Source organism: Pongo pygmaeus, chromosome 12, assembly GCF_028885625.2.
Source record: "Pongo pygmaeus isolate AG05252 chromosome 12, NHGRI_mPonPyg2-v2.0_pri, whole genome shotgun sequence".
Classification (NCBI taxonomy): Eukaryota; Metazoa; Chordata; class Mammalia; order Primates; family Hominidae; genus Pongo; species Pongo pygmaeus.
In genome coordinates, this window is record NC_072385.2 from 63,680,759 (window position 1) to 63,708,308 (window position 27,550).

A 27,550-nucleotide genomic window follows, 5' to 3' on the forward strand; every position below is an offset into this window, starting at 1 on the left:
AAATTTCTGAAACACATTCATCATGCAGGTATATTAAGTTAAAGAGTTAGTAAATCATAAAAGTAAGCAGAAAGTGAATTTAGAACAAAATCAAAAGGACCAGAGTTAGAAAATAAAGCATACTTATATTGGAAATAAGTACTGAAAGGATCGAAACATTTTGAAAATCAAATGATCTCAACCAAGGATATTTAGCAAGCTATTAACTAATACTTCAAATAAATCAGTACAAAAATACCACATAAAAGTAAACAATTTTTTAAGATTAAAATAAAACATTGACTCCATTAGGATTTTAAACTTAGCTGGAAATCATTCTAGACTCCTCCCCTTTCTTCTTAACGCTATCACCAAGTCCAGTGGATTATCCCTGAATCTCTCTGGTATCCACTTTTTCCTCTCCAAGCTTATTGCTACTACCCTACTTTCCTCCCTTGGACGACTGCAACAGGTTTTTGTCTCTAATGCTGTACTCATCTTTCCTTCAATTCATCTTTCACATTGTTACTGAAGTATTCTTTCTAAAACATAACTTTGTCTTTCCCCTGATTAAAATATTCCAAAGATACTGTGTATGCTAAACTTCTTAGCAATGTATAGACACATTTTCATGATCTGGCTTCTGCCCCCCTCTTCTGCAATCCTTCTTATGTTTATGTGGGAGCCATGTTTCTGTTAGTCTTGAATCCTCCATTATTTCACATCACTAGGTCTTAGTTTACTCTGTTCTCTCTGTCTGCAATGCTCTTCCTTCCCCTCTTCTTACTTTGCAATACAAACACACTTTCAACTTTCAAGACTCAGTGTGAAAACTTAACTTTCCTATGTGACACCACCAGGATGAACTGACCACTCCCTTCTTTATGCATTCACTAAATGCTACAGGATGTTTATTATCATACCTATAATATTGAACAGCTCTTACTTTACCTTTGGGTTTGTATATCAACCCTCCCTCCCCTCTCCACACGTACATATACTATATTGTGAACTTTTTGAAGGTAAGGATTACATCTTAAGTTACCTTTGGCTTTCTGTGTCTAGTTTGACACAGTGCTCAATACACTTCTGTTAAATGAACAAATCTGTCATTCTGCCAGTAGATTAAAATACATATATGTGATTTATACACAGTTCTTTCAAAATTAAGAGAAATTTAAATAGTAGGCATGCATGTTTATTTGAACCCATGAATGAAATTAATTGGTAATCATAAGCCATCTGCTTAATAGTCAAGTCATTAATGAATAGAAATCTGTAAATGACCTTAGACAAGTACGTTTTTTCCACACTATAGTCATACTAAGATATCTACACAGAAATGGCCTGCATTCATTTTATGCAGACATCATGACTCCCTCAGTTGTAATAAATTGCTTTTGGTTAGGCATTTTAAATGATTTATAATAAATGGCATATTTATACGTTTCATTTTTATTTAAAAACTCTAAAAAGCTAAGCTTTATTTTTGTTTTTGGAGTACACACTTTGAGACAAAGATTATTATTCTGAACCTTTCTTCGAATTATGTGCATACTTACCAATTGCAGCAAACAAGCTGCTGCCAAAATGGCAACAACTCGACTGGGCTTTATCAAGACATCATCTCGATACAGTGAACCAAATGCAACCTGCAGTGCTGAAAGCAAGGTACACATGTAGGATGAAATAATATTTATATCTATTACAAGTATTATACAAATACTTGTATTTGTATAATAACGACTGTCTTCACATACAAAGACATTTGTCTAAATGTGGCATGCACATAAAAAGATAACAGAAGTATCTCTTTAATTAAAACGCTAGTAATGGTTACTGGTTGACACTGTTAATTTAATAACAAGGTTATAAATTTCTGTTTATTCTACCAAATCTAGCTGCATTCTTCTAACATGTAATCTTGACATCAGTGGTCACAACCAAGATGCCTTGGAAGCAGTTGTATAAGATACTCCTGAGTAGACCAATCGTTAAGTACAAATATGCAGACTCAAAGATAATCTTAACCCTGCTGCTTTCAGCACTTCACCACTGAGAAAATGTGGTACAGCTCCTGAGTCCTGTCCATGCCACACTCATGCCCAGCCCCCACAGTGATCTATGCTTGTCCATCCTTCCTCCACTGCCACTGTTATGAATGTCCCACATGGTTTGCTTTGTAAATATTCTTTTTTTTTTTTTTTTTTTTTGTGAGATAGAGTCTCGCTCTGTCACCCAGGCTGGTGTGCAGTGGTGCGATCTCGGCTCACTGCAAGCTCCACCTCCCAGGTTCAAGCCATTCTCCTGCCTCAGCCTCCCGAGTAGCTGGAACTACAGGCTCCTGCCACCATGCCTGGCTAATTTTTTGTATTTTTTTAAGTAGAGATGTGGTTTCACCATGTTAGCCAGGATGGTCTCGATCTCCTGACCTTGTGATCCGCCCACCTCGGCCTCCCAACGAGCTGGGATTACAGGCTGTAAATATTCTTAACTAAAGTATTTCTTTGTCTTTGTACTGAGCACCAGGTACTTCCATGTGGACCACCAATGAGGGGAGCAGCAAGAGCACTGGAATGGGAATGAGGAGAGCTGTAGTCTGACACAGGCTCACTAAACTGCTCTGAGATCCAAAATAAGTCCCTTAACTCCTCTGGGCCTCAGCTTCCTCAACTAAGGATTCTTTTAGCTCTAAAACAATATTTTTATTTATTGTTCCCAGAAAACATCTTCTATAAATATATAGGGAATAATCAGTATTATTTATCAGATTTTCTACGTAATTAAAAAAAAATGGTCATACTTTTCCTTCCTCCATCCTACATCTTCCATATCCCAGGTGGGCATATTTACAAAGGTAAGTAAACAAACTGATAAGGCCCACATGACAAAATAGATTAGTGATAAGATGGAGAGAACTGATAAACTATGGTGTAAATCAACATAAAATTATCACCTTGAGGTGATCAAAGGAGTTTTCTAGACTACAAGGCTGGAAGGAATTATTTATTTTCTACCAGAAGAATAAGATTATGTTTTTACGATTTTTGCATAATAGTAATTATTGTGGTAGTTACCTTCTACATCAATGTTCTGGTCAGGAATCTCCAGTTCAATAATATTCATGCTGGATTCTTTCCAAGAACCACTGAACATACTAGAAAAGTAGCCAGACTTAAAAAAAACAAAGTCAACGATTATCAAGTACTTTCTGTGTCTTCCAAATTATTTGCCCATTTCTAATTCTAAGCAACTATTCTATCCATTAACTAAACTCATCCATTCTATTACTTCAACAGAAAAAGAACTGCCAAATATGTCTACAGGAGAAAATAAATTAAGATAAGGACACTACTAGGTGTATCAAAATATACTTTTGGTTTAGTACTATTTTTGACAAAAAACTAAAATTCTTATATTACTATCTAAATTGAATTCATGTATTTCTATTTGAACCTGGTTAGCTTTTTACTCAAACTGTTGAATCTTTACTGTACACCAGAATGGCTATAAAGGAACAAACCAGTCCCAAGTCGGCAAAAACAGGATGATCGCCAAAGAAATCAGGGAAAATCCAAAATTTAGTATAATGAGAAATTTCCAGAATGGACCTGAATTCTTGGAAAGGTACAGAATGAAGTCTTTAGGTATCTGCCAGATAGCACTCCTCATAATTAGAATTACTTTGAAATGGATCAAATATTAACTAATTTATTTAAAACTGTTACTGAGTACTTAGTATGTAGAAGGCACTGTGAATATAGCAATCAACAAAATCGATATTGTTTCTGTCCTCAGGGGGCTTATATTTTAGCGTGTGGCTTGAACTATAATACAGCTTCCATGAGAGGTAAAGTTTTAACAGAGGTATTCTCACCCTCAAGTTCACAAAACTACTTTCAGATATTAAAAAGAAACAACATGAATCATACCCTGAAGTTAAAAGCAATATTCTGATATAGTCTCTGGGCAACATACTTCAAGCCAAAATAAATTTGTTTCAAAAACACATTTTAAAACATGATTAAAATGTTAGAGAAGGCAATTCATTTTCAAATACTTTTACTGAAAAATTTTATACTATGCTGTCTTACCAGTAATTATTCTCAAATGGTAAAGAGGAAAAATGTAAGTTCCAAAGGATAAAAACTGTTGTTTTACTTCTAGTGCCTAGAACAATATCTAGCTTACAGATTTGATGAAAGAAAATGAATAAAATATTTGGGCCATTAGAGCAACACTGCATTCTATTTTGAAAGCTCCGATTTTTTTTTTTTTTTTTTTTTGAGACAGAGTCTCGCTCTGTTGCCCAGGCTGGCATGCAGTAGCATGATCTCAGCTCACTGCAACCTCCATCTCCCAGGTTGAAGCAATTCTCCTGCCTCAGCCTCTCAAGTAGCTGGGATTACAGGTGCCCAACGCCACGCCGGCTATGAAAGTTCTGAATTTTTAAAGTGGGGTGTCAGGTAGTAATATTTTCAGTACAGAAATCTACTTAGTTTATATACTTTTTGGTGTTGTCTTTACCTGGATTTTCCAGGAGAGAACTTTCCACTCACACTCAATGCGAACTACAAAGCAGCATTTCAGATGAGTTTATCCAATTTAAATAACCATAAGCAAAATAAACACACTACAATCTTAACTTTAATGTTAAATATTTTTCCCCAACTTTTCCCCTTTTATCAACAGAAGGCACCAAAAAAAGCATTTTATGAAGTAATGACAAATATGTAGTATTAGGCTAGTCTGATACTGAAATCTCAAAATCTCTTTCTAGACCAAACTTAGTTTTCACTAACAATGTTTGCCAATCTTTCTTACAGACTTTTAATCAAATGAGAGGATTTAACCACTACGGTGTTCATGCAAAAGATTACTGTGAAGTGCAATGAGAAAGAACATGACTTAAGAGTTTAAGTGACTACCCTGTTACTCAAATAGAAAAAATACTTACTTGACATAAATATATTTTGTGTAAGCTCCATTCTTCTCCTAGAGCACAAATCTTAATGTCACTGTTTTCACCATTCAAAAATAATGTTTGATAAATATATTTAGATGTACTCTTTAATTTTTTCCTGTTAAAAGAAATGAAAAAGTCACATATTTATATAAAACTGAATGTTTTACTGATTTTGCACATATTTCTAAATACTCCTTTTATTCAATTTCTATTAAATAGAGTCAACTTACCTATTGTGTAAAAGGATGGGGGATAGTATATTTTCAAATTTTCTTGTGTCTAGAAGAGTACATAAGAAACTAATAATAGTGGTTATCTCTGGGGTCCTCTATGCATGGGAGAGATAGTGGAGAAAGCGGGGCAGCATGGGAGGCAGACTTTTCACTGCACACGTTTTAGCAATTTTGGACTAATTTAATTACCTATTCAACAGATTAAGAAGTTAGCATGTTGATTTTTTGCTTATTTCCTTATTTAGAAACCAGCACTATGAAGGCACTCAAATAGTGCAATAATCTGCAAGTAGGAAATGGAGAACAAGAGTAAACATTTCACCTACCCAAGTAATTTTAAAATAATTTACATTTAATCTTATTTTGGTACCAACCTATTCTTAAACTACTTAAAATGTTTTCCACCCGCTGGACAAATGGTTTGCAACCTTAGATCAAAGGTTTTCTTTTCTTTTCCTATTTGTTTTTTAAAATTATTTATTTATTTATTTTAGATGAAAGGTTTTTAAAACTGCTCAAAGGAGAAGTCTTAGGGGCCACCAAGGAGAGCTAAGGAGTGAACTGTGAGCATCCCATCTAACTTCAACCAGAGCAGCATCACCTATTCAATCTGTAAACATACTGGATTTCTGCACAGCTTTAATTTAAAGGAAGACTTGACTAAAAAAATAAAGTTTGAAAATCATTGCTCAAAATGATCCAGTAACTAAGAAAAGGCCCTAGGCAGAGGCTGATCAATATCTTAAATTCCTGACCAATTCTGACAGCTTTCCTAGCATATAAAACTTTCAATCTCTTTTTAAAAATGAAGTAATTGTTTCAGATGACATCCTGAATTGGTGAATTTAACACCTGTGTACTTAACACCTCTTCCTAGCCGACAATAAAAACAGCACATGCCTTAGTGGTAATAGACTTGGGTTTGAGTCCCAGCTGCTCAGTTATCACAGCTGTAAAAAGAGGACCTTAATAGTATCCACTTAATTCGTTATGAGGAGAAATCAAGAGACAATGTAGTTTCCAGTTCCTGATAGCAGAATGTACACTTGTTGGCTTCCCATCCCTCCCCAAATTACATTAAAGATTAAGAGTACAAAAAGGAGTAAGACCACACCAGGAAAAGGTGAGGGTAGGCTCATCACTTGATGAGCGATTTATACAGATCTGAAAGTTAGAAAACAAATTCAAATGAAAAAGAACAGTGAAAGCCACAGCCAAAAAATACATTATGGAGGACCAGGATGGAGGCTAAGCTTATCTGCCCATTAGAACCCTTGGGAGAAAAGAAGGATGAGGTCTCAGGGAAACAAAGGCAGAAGTAAGAAGAGGGGCAGAAAATGGGGAAACTAGTGCCTTTTCCACTCTATGAACACAGAGTATAGATAAGGACAGTACAGATACTGAGGCAAAAAGATTCCAAGGTTTTTCTAGAAACAGCACAAAGCTAATGGAAGATCTAAGGCTGTCGTGTAGCTGCTGGTGCCCAGACAAAGCAATCCTCATTCTGAAATTTAAAGAATCTGTGGCCTGTTCACTCCCAATCCATTCACCCTAAGTCATGGTTCCCAAACCGTGTGTGAAATTCACCAGTTCAGGATACCATCTGAACTTAGAGCACCACAGTCAACTCATAGAGGCATGTGGAATATTTTAAATTCGAAGGAAACACAGTAACATCTTTCAGATACCATGCACTCTGCTATCATTAGGTTGTTTGGCCCTAACTATGAGGTATCTATTTTGGACCAGGGGTGAAAATTACTAAAACATGAAATGTGCTGTGATCCATGAAAGCTTGGGAACCTCTGCTCTACAAAGCATGCCCCACCTATAACCAACTTCGTAGTCTTCTTACTCAAAGAAGAGGTACCTTGGAAATAGATCTATTTACTCAATTAAAACACCATACACCAGTTACCCATTCTTAAATATAAGTGGACAAGCAAGGAAAGATCACCCAACATGAGGAAGAATAAGAGCGTATCAGAGAGACAGAGAGACTCCCTCCACCCCTGGAAACATATAATTCAGGGAAAAGAAAGGAAAAAAAAAAACTCTCTCACCAGTATACCTAGAGATCTGAGGTTATTATATTTACCCCATAGGATGCTATGATAAAGGATTACTCAGAATAAGAAAGAGCTTTTAGAGACTAAAGACATGATTACTGAAATTTAAAAAAACAAACAAAGAATGGTTTGTTTTTCTTCCTCACGTTGGGTGATCCTTCCTTGCTTGTCCACTCATATTTAAGAATGAGTAACTGGTGTATGGTGTTTTAATTGAGTAAATAGATCTATTTCCAAGGTACCTCTTCTTCGAGTAAGAAGACTACGAAGTTGGTTATAGGTGGGGCATGCTTTTTAGAGCAGAGGTTCCCAAGCTTTCATGGATCACAGCACATTTCATGTTTTAGTAATTTTCACCCCTGGTCCAAAAGAAATACCTCACAGTTAGGGCCAAACAACCTAATGATAGTGATGAAAAAGTTAAAGGAAATTTCCCAGAACATAAAGCAAAAAGATAAAGAAAGGAAAAAAGAAGAGATAGGATCCAAGAAATCCAAAATCCAGTTAAGAGGCATCCCAGAAAGAGAAAATAAAGATAACAAGCGAAAGGAAATTATGGAAGAAATTAATAGAAAAAAATTTCCCAAAACTAAGGTAGTATATGAGTCTCCAGATTATAAGGATCCAACAAGTACCAAGGCCATTGAAAGACCCACACTTAAGCACATTCTAGTTAAATCCCAAAATACCAAAGAAAAAGTTCCAGAAGTTCCAGAGAGCAAAAATGGTCACCTGAAAAGAGAATTACACCAGAATCAAATTTTTCACCAAGACTGTACGCCTGAAGACAATGAAGCAGTGTCATCAAAGATATGAAGAAAGTTACTTTAGATTTCCATACTCAGTCAGAGGATGAATAAAGTAAAAGAGACTAAATTTATATTTAGATACGCACAAATTACCCCCTTTTGCACCCTTCCTTGGAAAATACTTGAGGATGTATTAAATAGTTCCTAAAATGAGTGAGAAAGAAATGCAGGCTACACAAAATAGTGGATTAAATCCTAGAGATGGGGTGAACATAAGTCCCAGCATAAGAGCAGACAAATCCAGATTGGAACAGGAGGATGGAAGAGGTCTAGGTTTTAGTGAAGGATTCCATGAAAGTGTGTTTCAAAAGACTTTTCTGTGTTTTTTCAGAAAAACCTGAAGACATGATGAAGGAATATTGTTATTTTGTCAAGAGTGGGGGAAAGGCCATTATAAACTCTAGGACAATAAAAAAGCAATACAAAAAAAGGCACTGTCCAAATAAGATACAAACAAAAGCAGGGAATGACTTTAAGCACTTGATGGAATACAAGAAAAGATTCCATATGACTGTGAGGTTAGAAAAATTTCTCCCTTTGAACAGACAAGCAGTTGTGACATTGGACCCATCAAGTATGATTTATAATCCTAGCATACTACTTAACTCTTCTGAAACAATATTTACATAGTTATAACTGTGTAAATGTTGTTTCAATTTTTTAGAGACAAGCTATGGACAAAACACTCAAGATCTGGTTGTAGAACAGTGTGGGTTTTAACAGTCTCATAAATGTAAAAGTAGAACATGGAGTTGACAAAGGTATGAGGTGGAAGTTGGGCCTAAAAGCTAAAACTTCTCATAAAGTGGTCTGTTGATGTGGGAGAGCACACCAGACAACCTCAGGAAGTATATACCAGGGCCAACACACAAAATTCAACATCTTAATACTTTCTCTTTTAAATTTTTATTTATTTAGTTTTTGAGACAGGGTCTTACTCTGTTGCCCAGGCTGGAGCACAGTGGTGCAATCTTGGCTCACTACTACAACCTCCACCTCCTGAGTTCAGGTAATTCTCCTGCCTCAGCCTCCCAAGTAGCTAGGAATACAGGCATCCACCACCATGCCTGGCTAATTTTTGTATTTTTTGGTAGAGGCGGGGTTTCACTGTGTTGGTCAGGCTGGTCTCAAACTCCTGCCCTAAAGTGATCTGCTTGCCTTGGCTTCCCAAAGTGCTGGGATTACAGGTGTGAGCCACCACGCCTGGCCCATCTTAGTATTTTCATATACCCTGCATCCGTACCAGGCTGAATAATCCAAGCATCTTTCAGTAATATACAGACACTAAATTCTGATATGCATTTTCCGATAAAGGTTTGCTTTAAAAACTTTCCATTCCAGTCCACTCATGTAGTCTAGGAGTTGGTACACTTTTTCTGTAAAGGTCTAGATAGTAAATATCTTTAGCCTTCTGGGCCAAAAGGCCTCCAAATAATTTTGTTGGCATCCTAGTAGGCAGTGTCCTACTTGCCAGCCTCAGCTTACCACACTTGAGCAAACTTTTCCACTATCCAGTGGGCTATAGCCACACCTCCTTCAACATCACCTGAATCTTAGCTTGGGAAAGGATTGGAGGCACCTATTACAAATTTGTTCCTTCTGTGGCTATTCTGCCTCAGCCTTAGAAGTACTGACTACTCCATGTATTTTCTAGGGATCTCTTTACCTTAGCGTTTTGTCCTCAGTAGTTAATTCTCTGTGCCTTGTTAATAATGTTTATATTAAATTTCCTGTATTCAAATTGCTGTGTGATTTCTCTCCTTCAAATGCACTGTGACATATATTTCAATAATTACGTTAAATATAAGTGGTCTAACTACTAATTGAAAGGTTAGATTGTCCTGTTGGACAAAAGAAGCAAGACTCAACTATATGCTGTTTACATGATATCTATTTTGAATATACACAGGTAAAAAGTGAAAGGAGGGAAAATGAGATATCATTCAGACATTTATCAAAAGAAAGTGGGTGATGGATACACTACAATCCCAGACTTCACCACTACTTGTTATATGCATGTGAGAAACCTGTACCTGTACCCCCAAATATAAATAAATAAATGTATGTATGTATGTGGTAGTGGCTAAATTACTAGTGATAAAGAAGGATGAACATTTTGTTATGATAAAGGGGCCAATTCATCAAGGAGACATATCTACTGCATGCTTACATTCTAGACATTGTGCATTTGTTTGTTCTCATATTTGTCAAAGCCTAAAAGGCAGGTATTTATATCTCCAATTTACATATGAGGGAAATAAGGCTATTAAGTGCAGAATACAGACAAGAAGTCAGAATTTTTTTTTTTTTGAGATGGAGTCTCACTTTGTCACCCAGACTGGAGTGCAGTTGTGCGATCTTGGCTCACTGCAACCTCGCCTCCCAGGTTCAAGCCATTCTTCTGCCTCAGTGTCCCGAGTAGCTGGGATTACAGGCACCTGCCACCACGACTGGTTAATTTTTATATTTTTAGTAAAGACAGGGTTTCGCCACATTGGCCAGGCTGGTTTTGAACTCCTGACCTCAGGTAATCTGTCTGCTTCAGCCTCCCAAAGTGCTGGGATTATAGGCATGAGCCACTGCACCTGGCCAAGAACTCAGAATTTGAACTCTTAAAACTACGCTATAGGTTGGCAATGGTGGCTCACACCTGTAATCCCAACACTTTGGGAGGTCAAGGCAAGAGGATCACTTGAACCCAGGAGTTCCAGGCCAGCCTGGGTGGGCAACAGAGTGAGACCTTGTTTCTACAAATAAAAAAATTAGCTGGGTGTGGTGGTGCATGCCTGTGGTCTCAGCTACACAGAAGGCTGAGGTGGGAGAATCGCCTGATTCTATGAGGTCGAGATGGAGTGAGCCATGATCCCACCACTGCATTCCAGCCTGGGTGACAGAGCGAGACCCTGTCTCAAAAAAGAGAAAAATTTTTCCAAAGGAAAAAAAAAAAAAAACTATGCTACACTGACTCTTCAAAAAGGTTACAGGGTCAGGCATGGTGGCTCACACCTGTAATCTCAGCACTTTGGGAGGCTGAGGTGGGAGGATCGCTTCAGCCCAGGCGTTTGAGACCAGCCTGGGCAATATAGTGAGACCCCTTTAGAAAAAAGCTCCAAAAATCAAACAACAAAAAAAGTTACTGAATAGTATTCACAGTAGGGGTCCATTTTTGTAAATAAATACAAATATTCATACAAAAAACGGTACAAAAGGTTTTATAAGCCAAACTATTAAGTTTTTAAATCTATGATTCCTTTTTTACAATATATAACACTTGTATAGCAAAACCTTTGTGAATCTGCTTTTAAAGTTTAATTTTAGGCCGGGTGCGCAGTGGCTCACACCTATAATTCCAGCACTTTGGGAGGCTGAGGCCAGCAGATCACCTGAGGTCGGGAATTTGAGACAAGCCTGGCCAACACGATGAAACCTGTCTCTACTAAAAATAGAAAACAGCCAGGCGTGGTGGTGCGCGCCTGTAGTCCCAGCTCCTCGGGAGGCTGAGGCACAAGAATCGCTTGAACCAGGAGGTGGAGATTGCAGTGAGTTGAGATCGCACCACTGCACTCCGGCCTGAGTGGCAGAGCAAGGCTCTGTCTCAGAAAGAAAAATCATTTTAAAAATTTCATGTGTGACCCTATCAAATAACCTTTAAAAACAAAAGCAGAAAAACCAAATTGTTTGTGTAAGCATATATTCTACCTATAAACTACATTCCAGGTCACAAGTCAATATTCCATCTTTCAACTCATCCAAAAAAAAAAAAAAAAAAAAGGTTAAACAAGCTGCAGCAGCACCGCCCTACATACGGTACATCCACGGTCAACGACTTCAACTACTAGAAACTTGCACAGACTCTGTTCCTAGTCAGGAACAAATGTACACTATTGATAAACTTCACCTTTACAATTAACGAGAACTCCTGTGTGCAATTACTTCCCCTCCACTGAGCGGGCGACAATAAGAGTGCCCATTTCAGAGATTACATTTAGTGTCTGTACTAGGGCAACCGGATGCAAAACAACTTACTCTGCGGCTACCCACTTGAGAGGGCAAAGGTGGACTGGGAAGGCCAGCCAGCCGGGCGTCTCTACGGTTTAACGAGACGCGAGCTCGGGCTTGGCGTTTCTCATCCTCATCTTGGGGCTGTAACAACACCCTGGAAGCGTCTGTGGTTGAAAATGCGGAACACCAGGCGTCTCCCAAGGCGCTCCCCCGTCCGCCCGGCATCGGGCCGGCTTCCACATTCACCCTGTCAAGGGTACGTCCCCTCTCCAGAGGCTGGGGAGCGCTGCACCCCGCAAGCGCACGGGGCGCCGGCTCGGCCCCACGCCCAACAGGTGCGGGTCCGGGTCCGCGCCGGTGCGTGCCCCCACGTACCTTCGAGGGGTGTTGAGGAGCCGCTGCTGCTCGTCCCCCTCCTCCTCATCCTCGTCCGTCTCCGAGTCAGGGTGACAGTAGCAGAAGGCCCCGCTGCTCCGCTTGCGCTTGTGGCTGCCCGGACAGTAACAGAAGCCGTGGCCCGTCGCATCGTCTCCAGTGTCCGGCCTCCGGGCCGAGCCCCCCGCCCTGGCACCTTGCGCCTGCTGGCAAAGGGCTGGTCTTGGCTGGCGCAGCACCCGGCTGCTCAACGATCCCATGGGTCACGGCTCCCCGAGACTTTAGGGAGCCCAGAGAAGGGGGTCTCCCGCCATGGCCCGGCCGCCGCCGCCGCCAGCCTTCCCCGAGCGCAGGTGCCTACACCGCCACCTTCTCACGCGCAGCCCCAACCGTCGCAGCGGACGCTACAGCCTCCATCATCCGCCCCGCCCGCAGCGTCTGGTCGCGCCGCGCTCTAGCACCGCAGGACCTCGCCCCCTCGCTTTCGCAACAAAGCGCGGGACGGAGGGCGCATGAGTGCAGCGAGCCTCCGGAAGGGGCGGCGCAAGGCGTGCGTGCGTGCGTGCGTGCGTGGCAGGTGGCGCCTGCGCACAACCCGGCGCACCCGTGCAGGCTGGTGTTTTCGGGCCTGCGGTGGGCCTGGCCTCCGACTAACCTGAACTTCGGCGTAGACGTAGTGTTGAGCTGTAGTTCATACACGTCTCTGTAGTGGCAAGACCTGGGACTCCAGTCACTCATTCTTTCTACAAAGGTGCCTTGAGTCCCCGGTGATGGGCCTGTGCTAAGCTAGTGGCAAAACCCCGAAGCTATTTGGTCTCCTTGCGGGAGCTCGGCGCTTGCTGGGGCCACGCTCTGCTTGGTTGGGCGTGGCCTCCTGTGAGAGGGGCCCTAGGATGAGGCGCTATGCTGGATTCCTGGGCTTCCTTAACATGAGCCCTCCCCTGCCGTAGACGTGAATGGAACCCGTTAAGTTATGGGAACGTTCCCGGCACTACTTTCCTTTCCTCTCAACTGCCAGTGGGATGTCCGAATAGGGTCTGGCACCATGACTGTCCGGACTCGAAAGTGCCTTCAGGAGGCCCTAGCAAAATTTACAAGTGTCTGCTTGGAGTAGTAGCAACTCTTGTGATGGACTCCGGACAGCCAGCGTTCATTCCCTGACTCCCTTCTGTTACTTTTTAAGTAAAATAATGAAAATATTTCAAATAGAGTAATACAGACTCCTGTGGACCGACCACTAGCTTGAAATTTTATCAGACTTACTTTCATTCTTTTTTCCTCTCAGCTTTATTGAGGTGTAATCAATGATTCATTCTTTTTAAATAGAACAATACAGATAGGCAGAAGCCCCTGCATACCTCCTCCATCTCATTCTGTCTCCCTCCCCAGTGGCAATTACTGTGCTGAGAATGTTGTATATCATTATGTCCATGCATGTCCTTATATGCATACCCATAAATAATATTTTCTTTTGCATGTTTAGACATATCATGGAATGGAATCATAGCTGTACCTCTCATTGCGCACCTTTCTCCTCTCTCAAAATTATACTCTCAAGATTTATCCATTTGGTCAATCGCTGGATAATTTTCACTGCTCATTGTATGACTGACCCATATTTGTTTTTACATTCCTTAGTGAGAAAGGTTATTTCTACTTTAACGGCCTTACAGAGCAGCAATGAACATCATGTGCAATGGATTCACCAAGCAGATTCCCAGAAGTGAATTTGCTGGGAAATTTGCAACTTTGTTAGCTATTACCAAATTGCTCTCTGGGTTGGTTGCATCAATGTACCAATTTAGACTCCCGTTGGCAGTATACGTAGTTTGAGGGCCCCAGTGGACTAATGTCTGATTCATGAATGAGAAATCTGAACTGAGGCTAGCCGAGGCAGCTTGGGGTGGAGGTGGCAGGCAGAGAATAATGGCTGCAGAGGGATCAGCTTGCATACACAGAATTTGCCAGCATAAAGAACGTGCAGGTGTTTCCCATGGAGCAGATGTGGACCACCATGAGATAGCTGGGATGGGATCATCTTAGGTCCTGCCCAACAGGCCTGGGAGGAAGGCAATGAACTTCAGCACTGAGAACCTCAAAGAGTCACCAAATTCCTAGAGGCTGAAAAAGGGGTACACATTTGCTTTGCCAAAGGAACCGCAGGTGAGTAGCGTGATGAGGTTGACAAAGGAACCCACAAGAATGCCCACAAGAATCAACTTTAGTTTGTCATGGTCACATAGGGCTGATCCTCTACCACCATAGCAATGACAGTCAGGTAACAACTTTCCTGCTCCCCTTAACTCTCTTCTTTGCTACAACCCAGACATGGTAGGTTGGGGCAGGGGGAGAACACGGAAGGAAACCTAGGTGGAAAAAGAAGAGAAGCCCATGGTCTCCCTTTCCCCAGAAACCAGCTTCCTACTGGCAGTAGGCCAGAGGTGAGTGAGGGAAGAAGCCTCAACTGTAAATCAAGCTTGGAATTTTGACTGGATATATTACTTACTAAAATGACACTGTTTTATGACCTTAAAGGACTACACAGTAGGACTTTAAAACCTAAGAGTGAACAGAAAAGTCATGAGTCTATCTATCTGAATTTACATCTCAAGAAGGGGAAGAACTAGGCCCGCTGAATAAATGTAAGTGGACAGTGGGAGGGAAAAACGAACATAATTATATCTCAAAGTCATGCTAATTCAATATGACAAACATTCGTCCAGGGTGACTTTATCCCACCTTCTAGAAATCTTATGGTGAATAAATGCTATTTGTTTTAAAATTTTGGCTAAGCTACATATCATTTAAAGATAAAACTTCTACCAAAAAATTCACCATGCTTCCAAAGACAAAATAAAGCTGATGTGGAGATTCTGTGGGCTTCTGGGAAGGCACTGAAGTGGTTAGTATTATTTCCTGTAGGTCACCGGAGTGACTAAATATTCACATAAGTAGCTTCTACCAGTAGCTGTAGCTTTTATAATAAACAACACTAAACTAAGAAATTCTTATTATTTCACCCACCAAAATACAATGGATGCTATAAAATCAACAAAGAAGGCAAGTATTCCTACTATAAGAATATGAATGTCTTTTATACATTTATATTTAATATAAATGGTCTACTTAGAGCAGAGGGCATCACTCATTTCCAGAGAATAAGTTCATACATTATTTTATGATATTGAGTAGTGTTTGGCATATGTGAACATTAGCCTGTAGGCATGCATAAGACTAAATATGTGATTTTTTTTTTCTTATCTTGTAATTCCTATAGAAACTGAGTAACACAAGTCCTTCAAAAATAGCTCCTTTCAGGGGCCAGGATGAAAACCTCAGAAGGTGAAAAGTGGATCAGAGAAAGACTATACCTCACTTTAAAGACACTTTTTTTTTTTTAGACGGATTCTCGCTCTGTCACCCAGGCTGGCGTGATCTCGGCTCACTGCAACCTTCGCCTCCTGCCTCCTGGGTTCAAGCAATTCTCCCTGACTCAGCCTCCCGAGTGGTTGGGATTACAGGCGCCTGCCACCAAACCCAGCTAATTTTTGTATTTTTAGTAGAGATGCAGTTTCTCCATGTTGGCCAGGCTAGTCTTGAACTCCTGACCTCAGGTGATCCACCTGCCTTGGCCTCCCAAAGTGCTGGGATTACTGGTGTGAGCCCCCGCCCCCGGCCTAAAAACACCATTTTTAAATTAAAATTATTTTTCCACGTTCTTACAAAGTGAACTTTTTAATTAAATCCAAGTACATCTTCAGAATGTTTCTAGAGTTGAAAGGCACAGTGCAAATAGAAATTACTACAATCAACAAAATTGAAAAAGATTTTAAAAAGTATTTTTAGCACAAAAAAGTTTTCTTTATATCATACTAAATTCAGAGCATTACATCATTCCCAGAATACCTAGTTTGAAGCTTATTTTTTTTTCCATTCACTTGCAAGCTGGATTAAGACATTAACTATAATAATATGGAATGTTCAGCATTTATGTTTGGTAACCAGATGTATATGGTTTGTATAACCATACTTTAGAATTTAGTTTGTTCAGATAAATTGGTTTTGGTATACTTTGACTACAGAAAGTGATTTCAACATAAGATGTGATGAAGGAAGTCTCCCATGAAAAACTTAGTAAGGATCAACTAATGCTATGGACAAAACCTAAAAAGATTTGTAGATGCTTTCAAGGCTTTGACTATGAAATATAGAAAACTGGATGGGCATTCTTACTGACCGGATGCTTATAATTTCAAATGAAGAAACTACTAGCCACTCTAAAAATTGGATTAGGGAAAAAAGTGATTTTAGAACAGTCTTCCATTTAAAAAATTTTTCACTGAAAAGAAAATGTGGAATAATTTAATATATTCAATGTCTGTGAAACACAAAGTAGAAAGTAATCTTTTAAAAACATGGAATGCATTTTTATTTCTATTTTAAAATCTCCATTTATGTCTTAAAAGCTTTGAAATGCAAGTACAGCTTTAAAGCATCATAATGACTAATTATAGGTGAATAATAATACAGACAGTCTATATCCTAGGAGGCAGCTGTAGGCGTTTTAATTGGAAATAAGCATTCTGAGATAATGATAATAGCAGTGTAGAAAAATGAAGTTAAAAAAATTCAAAGTGTTGAGAATCCTCCTGTCCTTCTGGGATTTTTATTTTAATCATCTCCTCCACAGAGAACAAGCAGTACTTTCCTGTAGTCTCCGGATGTGTCACCCTGTTGGATAGGGAAGCAAAGTTAGATAAATAGATTTTAAAATGAAACACACAGTTCAAAGTCATCTAAGCCAACTTTTTCAAGCTTGGATGGATTTTTCTTAGCTTTAAATTTTTTTTGTTATTTTTTATTACAAAGGTAATACTTATTCAGTGTAGAAAATAAAGACAAAAAAGAACACAAAAATCAACCTTTATTCCATCATCTAGAGACTATTCTTACCGTTTAGATGTGTGAATGTCCTTCCAGTTTTTTTTCTATGTATCTAGATACCCAATGTGATAGAACAGTAGTATTCTGTGTTCTGCTTTTTCACTTAACAATATAGCCTATTTCCCTATTTTGTTAATTTTTGTTTGTTTGATTTTTTTTTTTTTTTGAGACAGTCTTGTTCTGTCGCCCAGGCTGGAGTGCAGTGGCGCCATCTCGACTCACTGCAAGCTCCGCCTCCCAGGTTCACGCCATTCTTCTGTGTCAGCCTCCTGAGTAGCTGGGACTACAGGCGCCCGCCACCATGCCCGGCTAATTTTGCTTTTGTATTTTTAGTAGAAACGGGGTTTCACCGTGTTAGCCAGGATGGTCTCGATCTCCTGACCTCATGATCTGCCAGCCTCTGTCTCCCAAAAAGTGCTGGGATTACAGGCGTGAGCAATCGCGCTAGGCCCCTATGTTGTTAAATATTATTCTACAACATTATTTAATGGTTACAGAATATCCCATTGTATGCAGGTAAAATAATTTATTTGATCACATCCTCCCTCTCCCTATTGTTGGATATTTATGTTGTTTTAATTTTTCACTATTATAAACACTGCTTCAATAAGCATATTGTAGTTACATTTTTGTATATTTTCTTAATGATTTATTCTGGATAAATTTTCATAAAATGGGAATTACTGGACTAAATGCATTTTCTTAAACCTTTTTTTTTTTTTTTTTTTTTCCTGAGACGGAGTCTCATTCTGTGGCCCAGGCTGGAGTGCAGTGGTGCAATCCTGGCTCACTGCAACCTCCGCCTCCCAGGTTCAAGTGATTCTCCTGCCTCAGCTGCCTGCGTAGCTGGCACTACAGGTACACACCACCACACCTGGCTAATTTTTATTTTTTTAGTAGAGACAGGGTTTCACCATGTTGGCCAGGCTGGTCTTGAAGTCCTGACCTCAAGTGATCCACCCACCTTGGCCTCCCAAAGTACTGGGATTGCAGGTGTGAGCCACCGCACCCGGCCTGTTTTCTTAAACATTTTGATATGGGTTACAAAACAAGTCTTCCAGAAAGGTTCTATAATTTCTGCATATAAATTTTTGTGGTCTAATAATTGATTAATTTTTTAATCTTTAATTTTATGTATTTATTTTTATTATATTTTTAGAGACAAGGTCTTGCTCTATCTCCCAGGCTGGAGAACAGTGGTGTGGTCATAGCTCACTGCAGCCTCGAACTCCTGGGCTCAAGCGATCCTCCCACCTCAGCTTCCCAAAATGCTGGGATTACAGATGTGAGCCACTGCACCTGGCCTAGATTAATTTTTATTAGTCATTCATGGGGACTAGAAAAGATGGAATCTCTGTATATAGGGTTCAAAGTTTAATAAATATCTGTTAAACTCAATCTTAATATATCCTTGTTTATACTTTGCCTCATTGATCTGCCAAAGCATAGGATGTATTAAAGTCTCTCGCTAGCATAGTAATTCCATTATATGTTTTCTTCCGGAGCCTCAAGTTTCTTATTTATACATTTGAATGCAATATAATTTGGTACTTAAAGTTTCATAACAGTTTAATCTTTGCTGTGAATTGTTGCCTTTGTCAGTATAACGTGATCCACTTTCTCCTATTTAATACTTTTTCTCCTTAAATTCTTCTTTTTATTAATAGCATAATCTCCGCTTTCTTTCTTGTATGTCCACTTTCTTTCTTTCCCTGGTGTTTTTCTTTAAGCTTTTTACATGTCACTGTATTTTAGTTGTTTCTTATAAACAGCATGAAGTTGGATTTTATATTTTTACCTAACCTGAGAGTTTATTTATTTTTATAACTTTTATTTTTATCTTTTGTCATTTTTTTCTATTATTTACATATTTTATGCTTCTATTCTGCTTCTTTCATTTCTTTTGACAACTATTATTGAATGAGTAATGTATTCTTTATTTTTAATCTTTTCTAGTGGTGTGTGTGTGTATACACACATATATTTACATATTTATATATACAGACATATATACACTAGATTATAGTGTTTTCTTCCCAAGCCAATCAATATATTTGTACTCAATCATTTTAGTGTTGGTATAGTATTATATTGTATGGATTTTCCATAATTTATTTGTTATTCTCTATTGATTAATAGTAATAATATATAATAAATTGTATACTATAATACCATATTATTGATATAAATATAAATAAAGCAATGTAAATAATATAAATAATGCTATGATGAAGTATTATACTTCATCTACTCTTTTCACATTTCATTAAACAATTTTATTCAAATTCAGAGACTTTTTGTTATGGTAAAAATATATATATATAATTTATCATTTTAACCATTTTCAAGTGGCACTAGTTACTTTTACAATGTTATGTAACCATCATCACTGTCTATTTCTAAAACCCTTTCATCACCCCAAACAGAAACTCTGTACCCACTAACCAATAACTCCCATTCTTTCCTCTCCCTCCAAATTGCTGGTAATATCTAATCTACTTTCTGTCCCTATGAATCTACCTTTTCTACATATTTCATAAAGCAGAATCAAACAATATTTGTCCTTTTGTGTCTGATTTATTGCACATAATATATTTTCAAGGTTCATTCATGTATCAAAAATGTCATTCCTTTTTTTCATGACAGCCTACCATTGAACATCATTGCTTTTTATGTATGTATATACATTTTGTTTATCCAGTCATCTGTTGATGGATATTTAGGTTGTTTTCATCTCGTGCCTATTGTTAATAATGTTTATGTTGATGTACAACTAGCTGTTTGGGTTCCTGTTTTCATTTAAGTATATAACTGAGAGTGGAATAGCTGGATCATATGGTCACTCTATGTTAAAATTTTTTCTTTTTCTTTTTTGGGATGGGTCTTTACTCAGGCTGGAGTCTTGAAGTGGTACAATCATGGCTCACTGCAGCCTCAACCTCCCCAGCCTCAGGTGATCCTCCCACCTCAGCCTCCTGAGTAGCTGGGACTACAGGCATGCACCACCACACCCGGCTAATTTTTGTATATTTTGTAGAGACAGGGTCTCACTATGTTGCTTAGGCTGGTCTCGAACTCCTGGGCTCAAGTGATTCCACCTGTCTCGGCCTCCCAAAGTGCTGGGATTACAGGCGTGAGCCACGATGCCTGGTCTATATTAAACTTTTTGAAGAAGTTTGGTGCTTAAAGTTTTGTTAACAGACTGTTTTTCACAGTGGCTGCACCACTTTATATTCCTACCAACAGTGCACAAGAGTTCTAGTCTCTCCATATCCTCCATAAATCATTTGTCATTTCCTGGGGTTTTTTATTTTGTTTTTTTCTTGTTTGTAGTATATTTTCCCACAACTTCATTTACCATCATCCTTGAATCTTAAACTAGTTATACAGTTCAGCTCTGCAAAATCAAGTTACCTCACAGCCTAGTCAGAAATAGAAACAAGTTCGTGCATGCCTTGTAGACATAGTAACAAAATCCACAGCTTGGTGGGGCATGGTGGCTCATGCCTGTAATCCCAGCACTTTGGGAGGCCGAGACGGGTGGATCACTTGAGGTCAGGAGTTCGAGACTAGCCTGGCCAACATGGTGAATCGCCATTTCTACAAAAAATACAAAGCTCATGCCTGTAGTCCCAGCTACTCAGGAGGCTGAGGCAGGAGGATCACTTGAACCCAGGAAGTGGAGGTTGCAGTGAGTGGAGTTTGCGCCACTGCACTCCAGCCTGGGCGACAGAGTGAGACTCCATCTAAAAAACAAAAAAATCTGCAGTTAAAATCACCTAATTGTCACACCTCTCCAAGCTTTGAGTAGGATTCAGAATATTTAATTCACAGATCAAATGCTGATTTGAAGCTTGCAGTGCAGGCAACCTTAGCTCCTAAGGAAATCTGTCTCACTTTCATGTCCATGAGACTCTTCCAGCATCCTCAAGAAACAAAATCCCAGGAATGCCCGGCTTCAAGGGAGGTGAACCATTTCTCACCACTACCATGCCCTCTTAGGATTCCTAGAAGTCTGGTGCCTGGTAAAGAACAGTAATTCAGCATAGCTAAAATGCTTTCCCATATTCCCAGCAGACCTCAGCTGGCCACTGCATAGAACTCTGGATTCAGTTGTTTATCTTCTCTCATAATTAGGTAGACGAGGAAATTGTGTGCTTAAAAGTATTCATTAAAATGTAATCTTTGTCTGGGGTCAACATAAAATAATTACTGTATTTAGAAGGCAAATTTCCAGCTTGTATCCTGGCAAAGGTTTAAATATCTGTGTGAAAGCAGAGAGACTGGAAATATCAGGAGCATCATCTTTAAAGGAAATGATATATGCCAAGAAGAGGGGACAACAAGTGCTAAATGCCAAGGTCAGAGGGGTCCTTTTCTGGATCCTTTCCTCTGGACTTAGGCTGCTGTGACCTACCTTGATGAACGAGTACAGAGACTTTCCATAGAGTCTCTTGAAGTGTGCCCGGATATCCAACATGTCAATTTCTGCTCGAGAAACCATCACTCTGATGAGGGTGTTATCATCGGTGCCCAAGCCCTAAGGAAGAAAACGAAATCCAAACATATACAAAAATCTAGCTGTTTTTCAGTGTCTTCTTTAGTCTATCAAAGCAAGACTAGAGATGACTGTGCTGATGATGTCCTTTGCTCCACTACTTGGCAGGCCTGAGGAATATCCTCACTCCTTATGGTATTCAAGGCTCTTCACAACTCACTTTTCCAATGCTCTATGTTCTGACCACAGGATGCCATTCCCTGCTTTTCTAGAGCCATAACCTGTGCTGTCCAGACATACCCTGCCATCTGGCTCACCTACGATTCCTTCTCATGGAGTATTATCCTTCCCTCCCCAGCCTTATCACCCCTTCCCCTCACCATGTGAAATCCTCTGATGTAAAACTTTTACATTTGGAAGGTCCTGCTCAAATATTCCAACTTCTTTATATATTCTTTGCAGATTCTCCACCTCAAAAAACAAATATTGAAAAAAAAAAAACCCTTTCCTCTGTGTTTCTACAATGTTTGGATCCTCAACTACTGTCTTACATTCTGTCTTGTTATAATTGGTGTTTTGCACATACTTGCCTAGGCTAGACATTCTTTGAGAGCAAGGTCTACGTTTTTGTTGTTGTTCTGTTTTGCTTTTTTTTTTTTTTCTTTTTTGAGACAGAGTCTCACTGTGTCACCTAGGCTGGAGTGCAGTAGTGAAATTTCAGCTCACTGCAACCTCTGCCTCCTGGGTTCCAGTGATTCTCCTACCTCAGCCTCCCAAGCAGATGGGAGTATAGGTGTGAGCCACCATACCTGACTAATTTTTGTATTTTTGTGGAGACGGGGATTTCGCCATGATGGCCAGGCTGATCTTGAACTCCTGACCTCAAGTAATCCACCCGCCTCAGCCTCCCGAAGTGCTGGGATTACAGGCATGAGCCACCACACCTGGCCAAAGACTACGTTTTGACCTTCCCTGCACCTCCTGTGATTCTCAGCGTGGGTGCCTGCAGAGTACAATGGAGGGTTAGGAATATGGGCTCGGGAGCTAGAATGCCAGGTAAACACCTGGCATTCTTGCTCCATTACTTCCTCACTGAGAATCTTGGGCAAACTGCATATCCTTTCTATGCCTCAGTTTCCTCATCTGTAAATTGGAGGTTAGTAATAGTACCAGCCTGATAGAGCTGTTGTGGGGATATAATTAATCTATTAAAAACAGTGATCCATACATCCTAAGTACTCAATAAATAAATAGTACCAGCCTGATAGAGCTGTTGTGGGGATATAATTAATCTATTAAAAACAGTGATCCATACATCCTAAGTACTCAGTAAATATCACCTAGTATTATTATTAGCAGCCACTCACTGAAGTATTTGATGAGTTGAATTGGATCTTTCAGAGCAAAGTTTGGATAGGGGATATAGTAAGCTTAAGAAGGTGGACACAAGATAACTCAAATTCATTTAGATGCTGAAAATAAGGCCATTTACCTTCATCGATTTATAGAGCTTTTCAGCAAAATATGCAGATTTGTTCCTCATGCACTTTACTGTCAAAGAAAAAAAAAGAAGAAATGAAAAGATTTCAGATAAGACCCATGAAAAAAGAAAAGTGACAGTTGTTTCCCCTGTTTCTACAAGGTATCAATATTTGCTTTGCCAGGGAAATTTTAGCCAAGCAATGTTTCATGAACATAGGCTATGCTCTATGTATTTTCACAGACAGAAAGTACCCTCGATTTATCATCAAGTTCCTGGAGTAGTAATTGATAAAGTCTATCAAAGCAAAGGGTGGTATTTCGTTTCAAAATAAGGATTACTGTATCTGCCATATGAGACAGTTACTAGTTCTAACCATTCACAGACTTGCAAGCTGCAGCTTGTATATCTGCACATTATTACCTTTCACATAGGACATACAAAAGCACAGAAGATATAAAATATATAAACCACATGGCACAATAGCAATCAGGTTGTATATAATATTTCTTGTTTAAAAATCTGGAACGTAACATGAGTGATTCATGATAAACAACTTTTATCTCTGAAAATAATTCTATATCCCCATATTGTAAACTGATAATGAGAAGAAAAATCTATAAACATTTGTTTCTCTACTCCCCCTACCAGCTTACCTATGGCCAGCAGAGCATCTTCAAAGCTACCAGATGTTTCAGATTTAATACTCTGTTCAATATCCTTCTGTGATATCCTTTTGTATTCATCAAACACTGCAAACAATAGCAAAATAGTATTATTGGGAAGAAAAAACAGAGGAAACTAAAATTTATGGAGAGAATGAGCATTTTTAACTAGCCTACACTATTTATTCTTTGGCATATTTCAGGAGGAAACTAATTAGTAATGTGGGCAAGCAGCCAGGAGGGATGTGCAGAGTGGAATGGGCCCCAGATAAGGAGGAAGAAATGCTGTGATGTTTGGAGGACATCAGTCAAGTCCTTTCCTTTATCTGGGACCCTCACACATAAAATGGAGATGGCCACTGGGGAGCTTTGCTTTCCTTTCTAATTATTTCCTTAATAAGCAGAATGTGTCTTTTTGTGTTTTTGTCCTTGGCAATCACCTCCCTGTCATCTCCCTTTTGGCTCATCAAAACTAGAACAATTCAACCTCTTCAGAACTGAGTCACAGTTAATAACAGCTGGTTGCATCTTTTAAAATACTTAAACATAATTACATTTGTTGTTGTTGTTGTTTTTTGCCAAGTATTTTTGAATGTGGTGAATATGTTCCCCTCTCTTGCTGTCTCCTTCTGGAAACTTCTTAGAGCAGGTATCTATTTTATCTTCTCACCATCACCTTCTTTGGGGTGCTGCCTCACTTCCATCAATGTGATTTTAACAGGGCTGTCAATCAAGGGACACCATACCCAACAACACACACCACAACCTCTGTCAAACATGTGAGCAGTTCACCCAGTCAGGACCCCATTAGACTCTCTCCTGGGAACTTTTTAATTGAGCAGCTCACGGGGATGGCCAAAAGCACTGCATCATCTTTACCCTCAGAGAAACCTATTAAACTTCCTGGGTGTCACACTCAGATATTCTAATTCAGCCAGTCTCAAGTAGGGGGTCAATATTTAGCATTTTTAATAGAAAACGAACTTCAGAAACGCTGCTTTAGAAATAAAATCCATTATTCACTTCTACTGAGACCCCCAGAACTGCCTTGATTTCTGTTCTTCCTGAAGGTGTTCAGCTGTCTGTTCAAATCTGTGAGCTACCAGTATTTTCCATTTTCCCTCTTGTGCCATTCTATATTATTTCATGTTTTCTTACTTAAATTGAAGTCAGTGTGTGTGGCTTGGAATCAAAGAACTTAATTGGCACATTTTCTAAGCCTCAGTTTTCTCCACTGTAAAATGGGGAAAATAATTACTGCTCCATTGGGTGCTGCAAGAAACAATGCTTATAAAATGCTTAACACTGCACCTAGAAAATAGAACATTATTAACAAAACCGTAGTTATTATGAAATCTCACCATTATTGTTGGTTGGTAAGACAATTATGAAGTTTTCCTAATCCAAACAGTGCTTAAAATATTTTCTCCCAGTGGCTTACAAACAGATATTTCATAGTTGCCTAACTATTGACTTGTACCCAGAAGTGAAAATTCTTGCAAATGCATTTATGCACTAAATCAGCTTCTAAAGACCTGCAGTTCTTGGAAAATACCACCAGGGGGAGATTCCTGTTATTTGTAACCAGTCAAGGGAAGGAAATGAAGAAGCTGAGTCAGAAGTTTGTGTATCTGCATGGACACAGGAAGGGGAACATCACACTTCGGGGACTGTTGTGGGGTGGGGGGAGGGGGGAGGGATAGCATTGGGAGATATACCTAATGCTAGATGACGAGTTGGTGGGTGCAGCGCACCAGCATGGCACATGTATACATATGTAACTTACCTGCACATTGCGCACATGTACCATAAAACCTAAAGTATAATAATAATAATAATAATAATAATAATAAAAGAAAAAAAAAAGAAAAAGAAAAAAAAAATCTCCCAAAAATAAAAAAAAAAAAAAGAAGTTTGTGTATCTGATGGTAGCCCGGGATACTGATTAACAGGAGTAATCACGTTTTTTTTTTGTCACTGTGAAAAACCTGAAATAATTACAACTTCAGAATGTGTTGTACTTCTCAATTGCTTTATGTTTTCAATTTAGCAAACTCATTCTCAAATTTCCCACAAGCTTTGCAAATCAGTGTGTGTGATTAAAAAGGTATGGTGGGTGGGTTTATAAAATTATAATGTACTTAAAGATCTAAAGAACTTGTATAAAAGATGAAATATCTTATTAAACCCTTACTTGCTGTTTAAAAGAATATGAACCTGACAGCAAATATTCTAAAATTGTCTAGTATCTTTCCCCCAAATAAGTTAAAATCACATTACAAAGTTTATATTTATCAGAAACAAATTAGAAACATTTCAAATTTGAAATTATCCACTATTCATCTCATACAACATAACCCCTAAAGAAACCACTTGTATTAGCTTTACAGCTTGGATGTTACACAGGAATAAATATCAACCAACATTGCTATTTTATTGCTACCTGATCTAATACAGATTACTTTCATATGTAACTAAATTAGAATGAAAATACTGGGGCTACTTTAGAAAAAGGACTATGAAGGTCAGTTTCCTAGAAACAGGAATGCCAGACTTCTATGACTACATGCACTTTTGCTAATTATTCATAATTAATCTTTCAGAAATTAGCTTTCATATACATCATTGAACTAATACATTTCCAGGGTGAGAATCTAAGACACTTGGGTACAATCAGTTCTTTGTACCAACTGAAGGAGGAAGGTTATCAATTACTTATGGGCAAAATAGTTTTTGCTATCTTTCACACCTTTTCTTTGGGAAATGAAGTAAGTGCCTTACCATGCAACAGGTGATTTCGGTTCCGGGAACAGAGGACAGTTAGAAATTTCACCTCATCTGTCCCCCATTTCTTCTCTCCAGCCTCATACAGGTCCTGAAGCGAAACAAAGCACAAGTCTAAAATTCCAAAAAGGATGTGCCACGACACAGGCAAATATTTCCAGAAGCTCAAAGGGCTGAGCTGGCTTAGTTTTATTTTGTTGGTGATGGGGGTGGAAATGGTAGTGGTGAGTGGAAATGACTCGGGATCCTTCCTCAGGCATAAGGCTGTTGGGACCCTGTCATACCTCCCTGGGAGTCAGGGCAAACACTAGCAGTTCCTTAGCTGGAGACTACATGGTTCTATCTCAAGAGCTAAAAGAAATGCCCTAGATTTGGGCTGTCCCCTACAGTTGCCACTAACCACATGTGGCTGTTTAAATTTTAATTAAAATTAAATACAATTTAAAATTCAGCTCTTCAATCACATTAGCCTCATTTCAAGTACCCAGCGGCTACAGGTAGCCAGTAGTCACCCATACAGGACAGTGCAGATGTGGAATGTTCTCATCACTGCAGGGAGTTCTATTGGATAGCCCTGCTCTAGAATGATCTGTGATTTTCCTGAGGCTACAGGTCTCACAGTAGAACCAGGGACCCATTGCCAATTGCTTACATTCCAACCAGGTAGGAATATAGGAAACTGATTCTGCTCAATTTAACTACATTATTGCTCAATCAGAATTACTGTTCATTTATAATAAGTAGCT

At 39.1% G+C, this 27,550-nt stretch overlaps 2 protein-coding genes across 8 annotated transcripts in view; both read right to left on the reverse strand.

Moving 5' to 3' along the window:
* Positions 1-13,311, reverse strand: part of GMCL1 (germ cell-less 1, spermatogenesis associated) — a 52,097-nt gene extending 38,786 nt beyond the window's left edge. The window contains exons 1-4 of one of the 2 annotated variants that reach the window (XM_054476747.2): positions 12,434-13,311; positions 4,937-5,060; positions 3,057-3,153; positions 1,542-1,639 (exon numbers count right to left, since the gene is read on the reverse strand). In XM_054476747.2, coding sequence (XP_054332722.1) covers positions 1,542-1,639; positions 3,057-3,153; positions 4,937-5,060; positions 12,434-12,693 — 579 coding nt within the window. In that variant the 5' untranslated portion in view covers positions 12,694-13,311. The remainder of the gene's footprint in view (positions 1-1,541; positions 1,640-3,056; positions 3,154-4,936; positions 5,061-12,433) is intronic. The other variant, XM_063648622.1, reaches the window with a different exon arrangement.
* A 2,841-nt stretch (positions 13,312-16,152) lies between these two features.
* Positions 16,153-27,550, reverse strand: part of ANXA4 (annexin A4) — an 85,428-nt gene continuing 74,030 nt past the window's right edge. For all 6 annotated transcript variants that reach the window (XM_054476753.2, XM_054476750.2, XM_054476754.2 and 3 more), the window contains 5 exons: positions 26,802-26,895; positions 24,012-24,107; positions 23,368-23,426; positions 21,795-21,917; positions 16,153-17,164 (listed from right to left, as the gene is read on the reverse strand). In XM_054476753.2, coding sequence (XP_054332728.1) covers positions 17,105-17,164; positions 21,795-21,917; positions 23,368-23,426; positions 24,012-24,107; positions 26,802-26,895 — 432 coding nt within the window. In that variant the 3' untranslated portion in view covers positions 16,153-17,104. The remainder of the gene's footprint in view (positions 17,165-21,794; positions 21,918-23,367; positions 23,427-24,011; positions 24,108-26,801; positions 26,896-27,550) is intronic.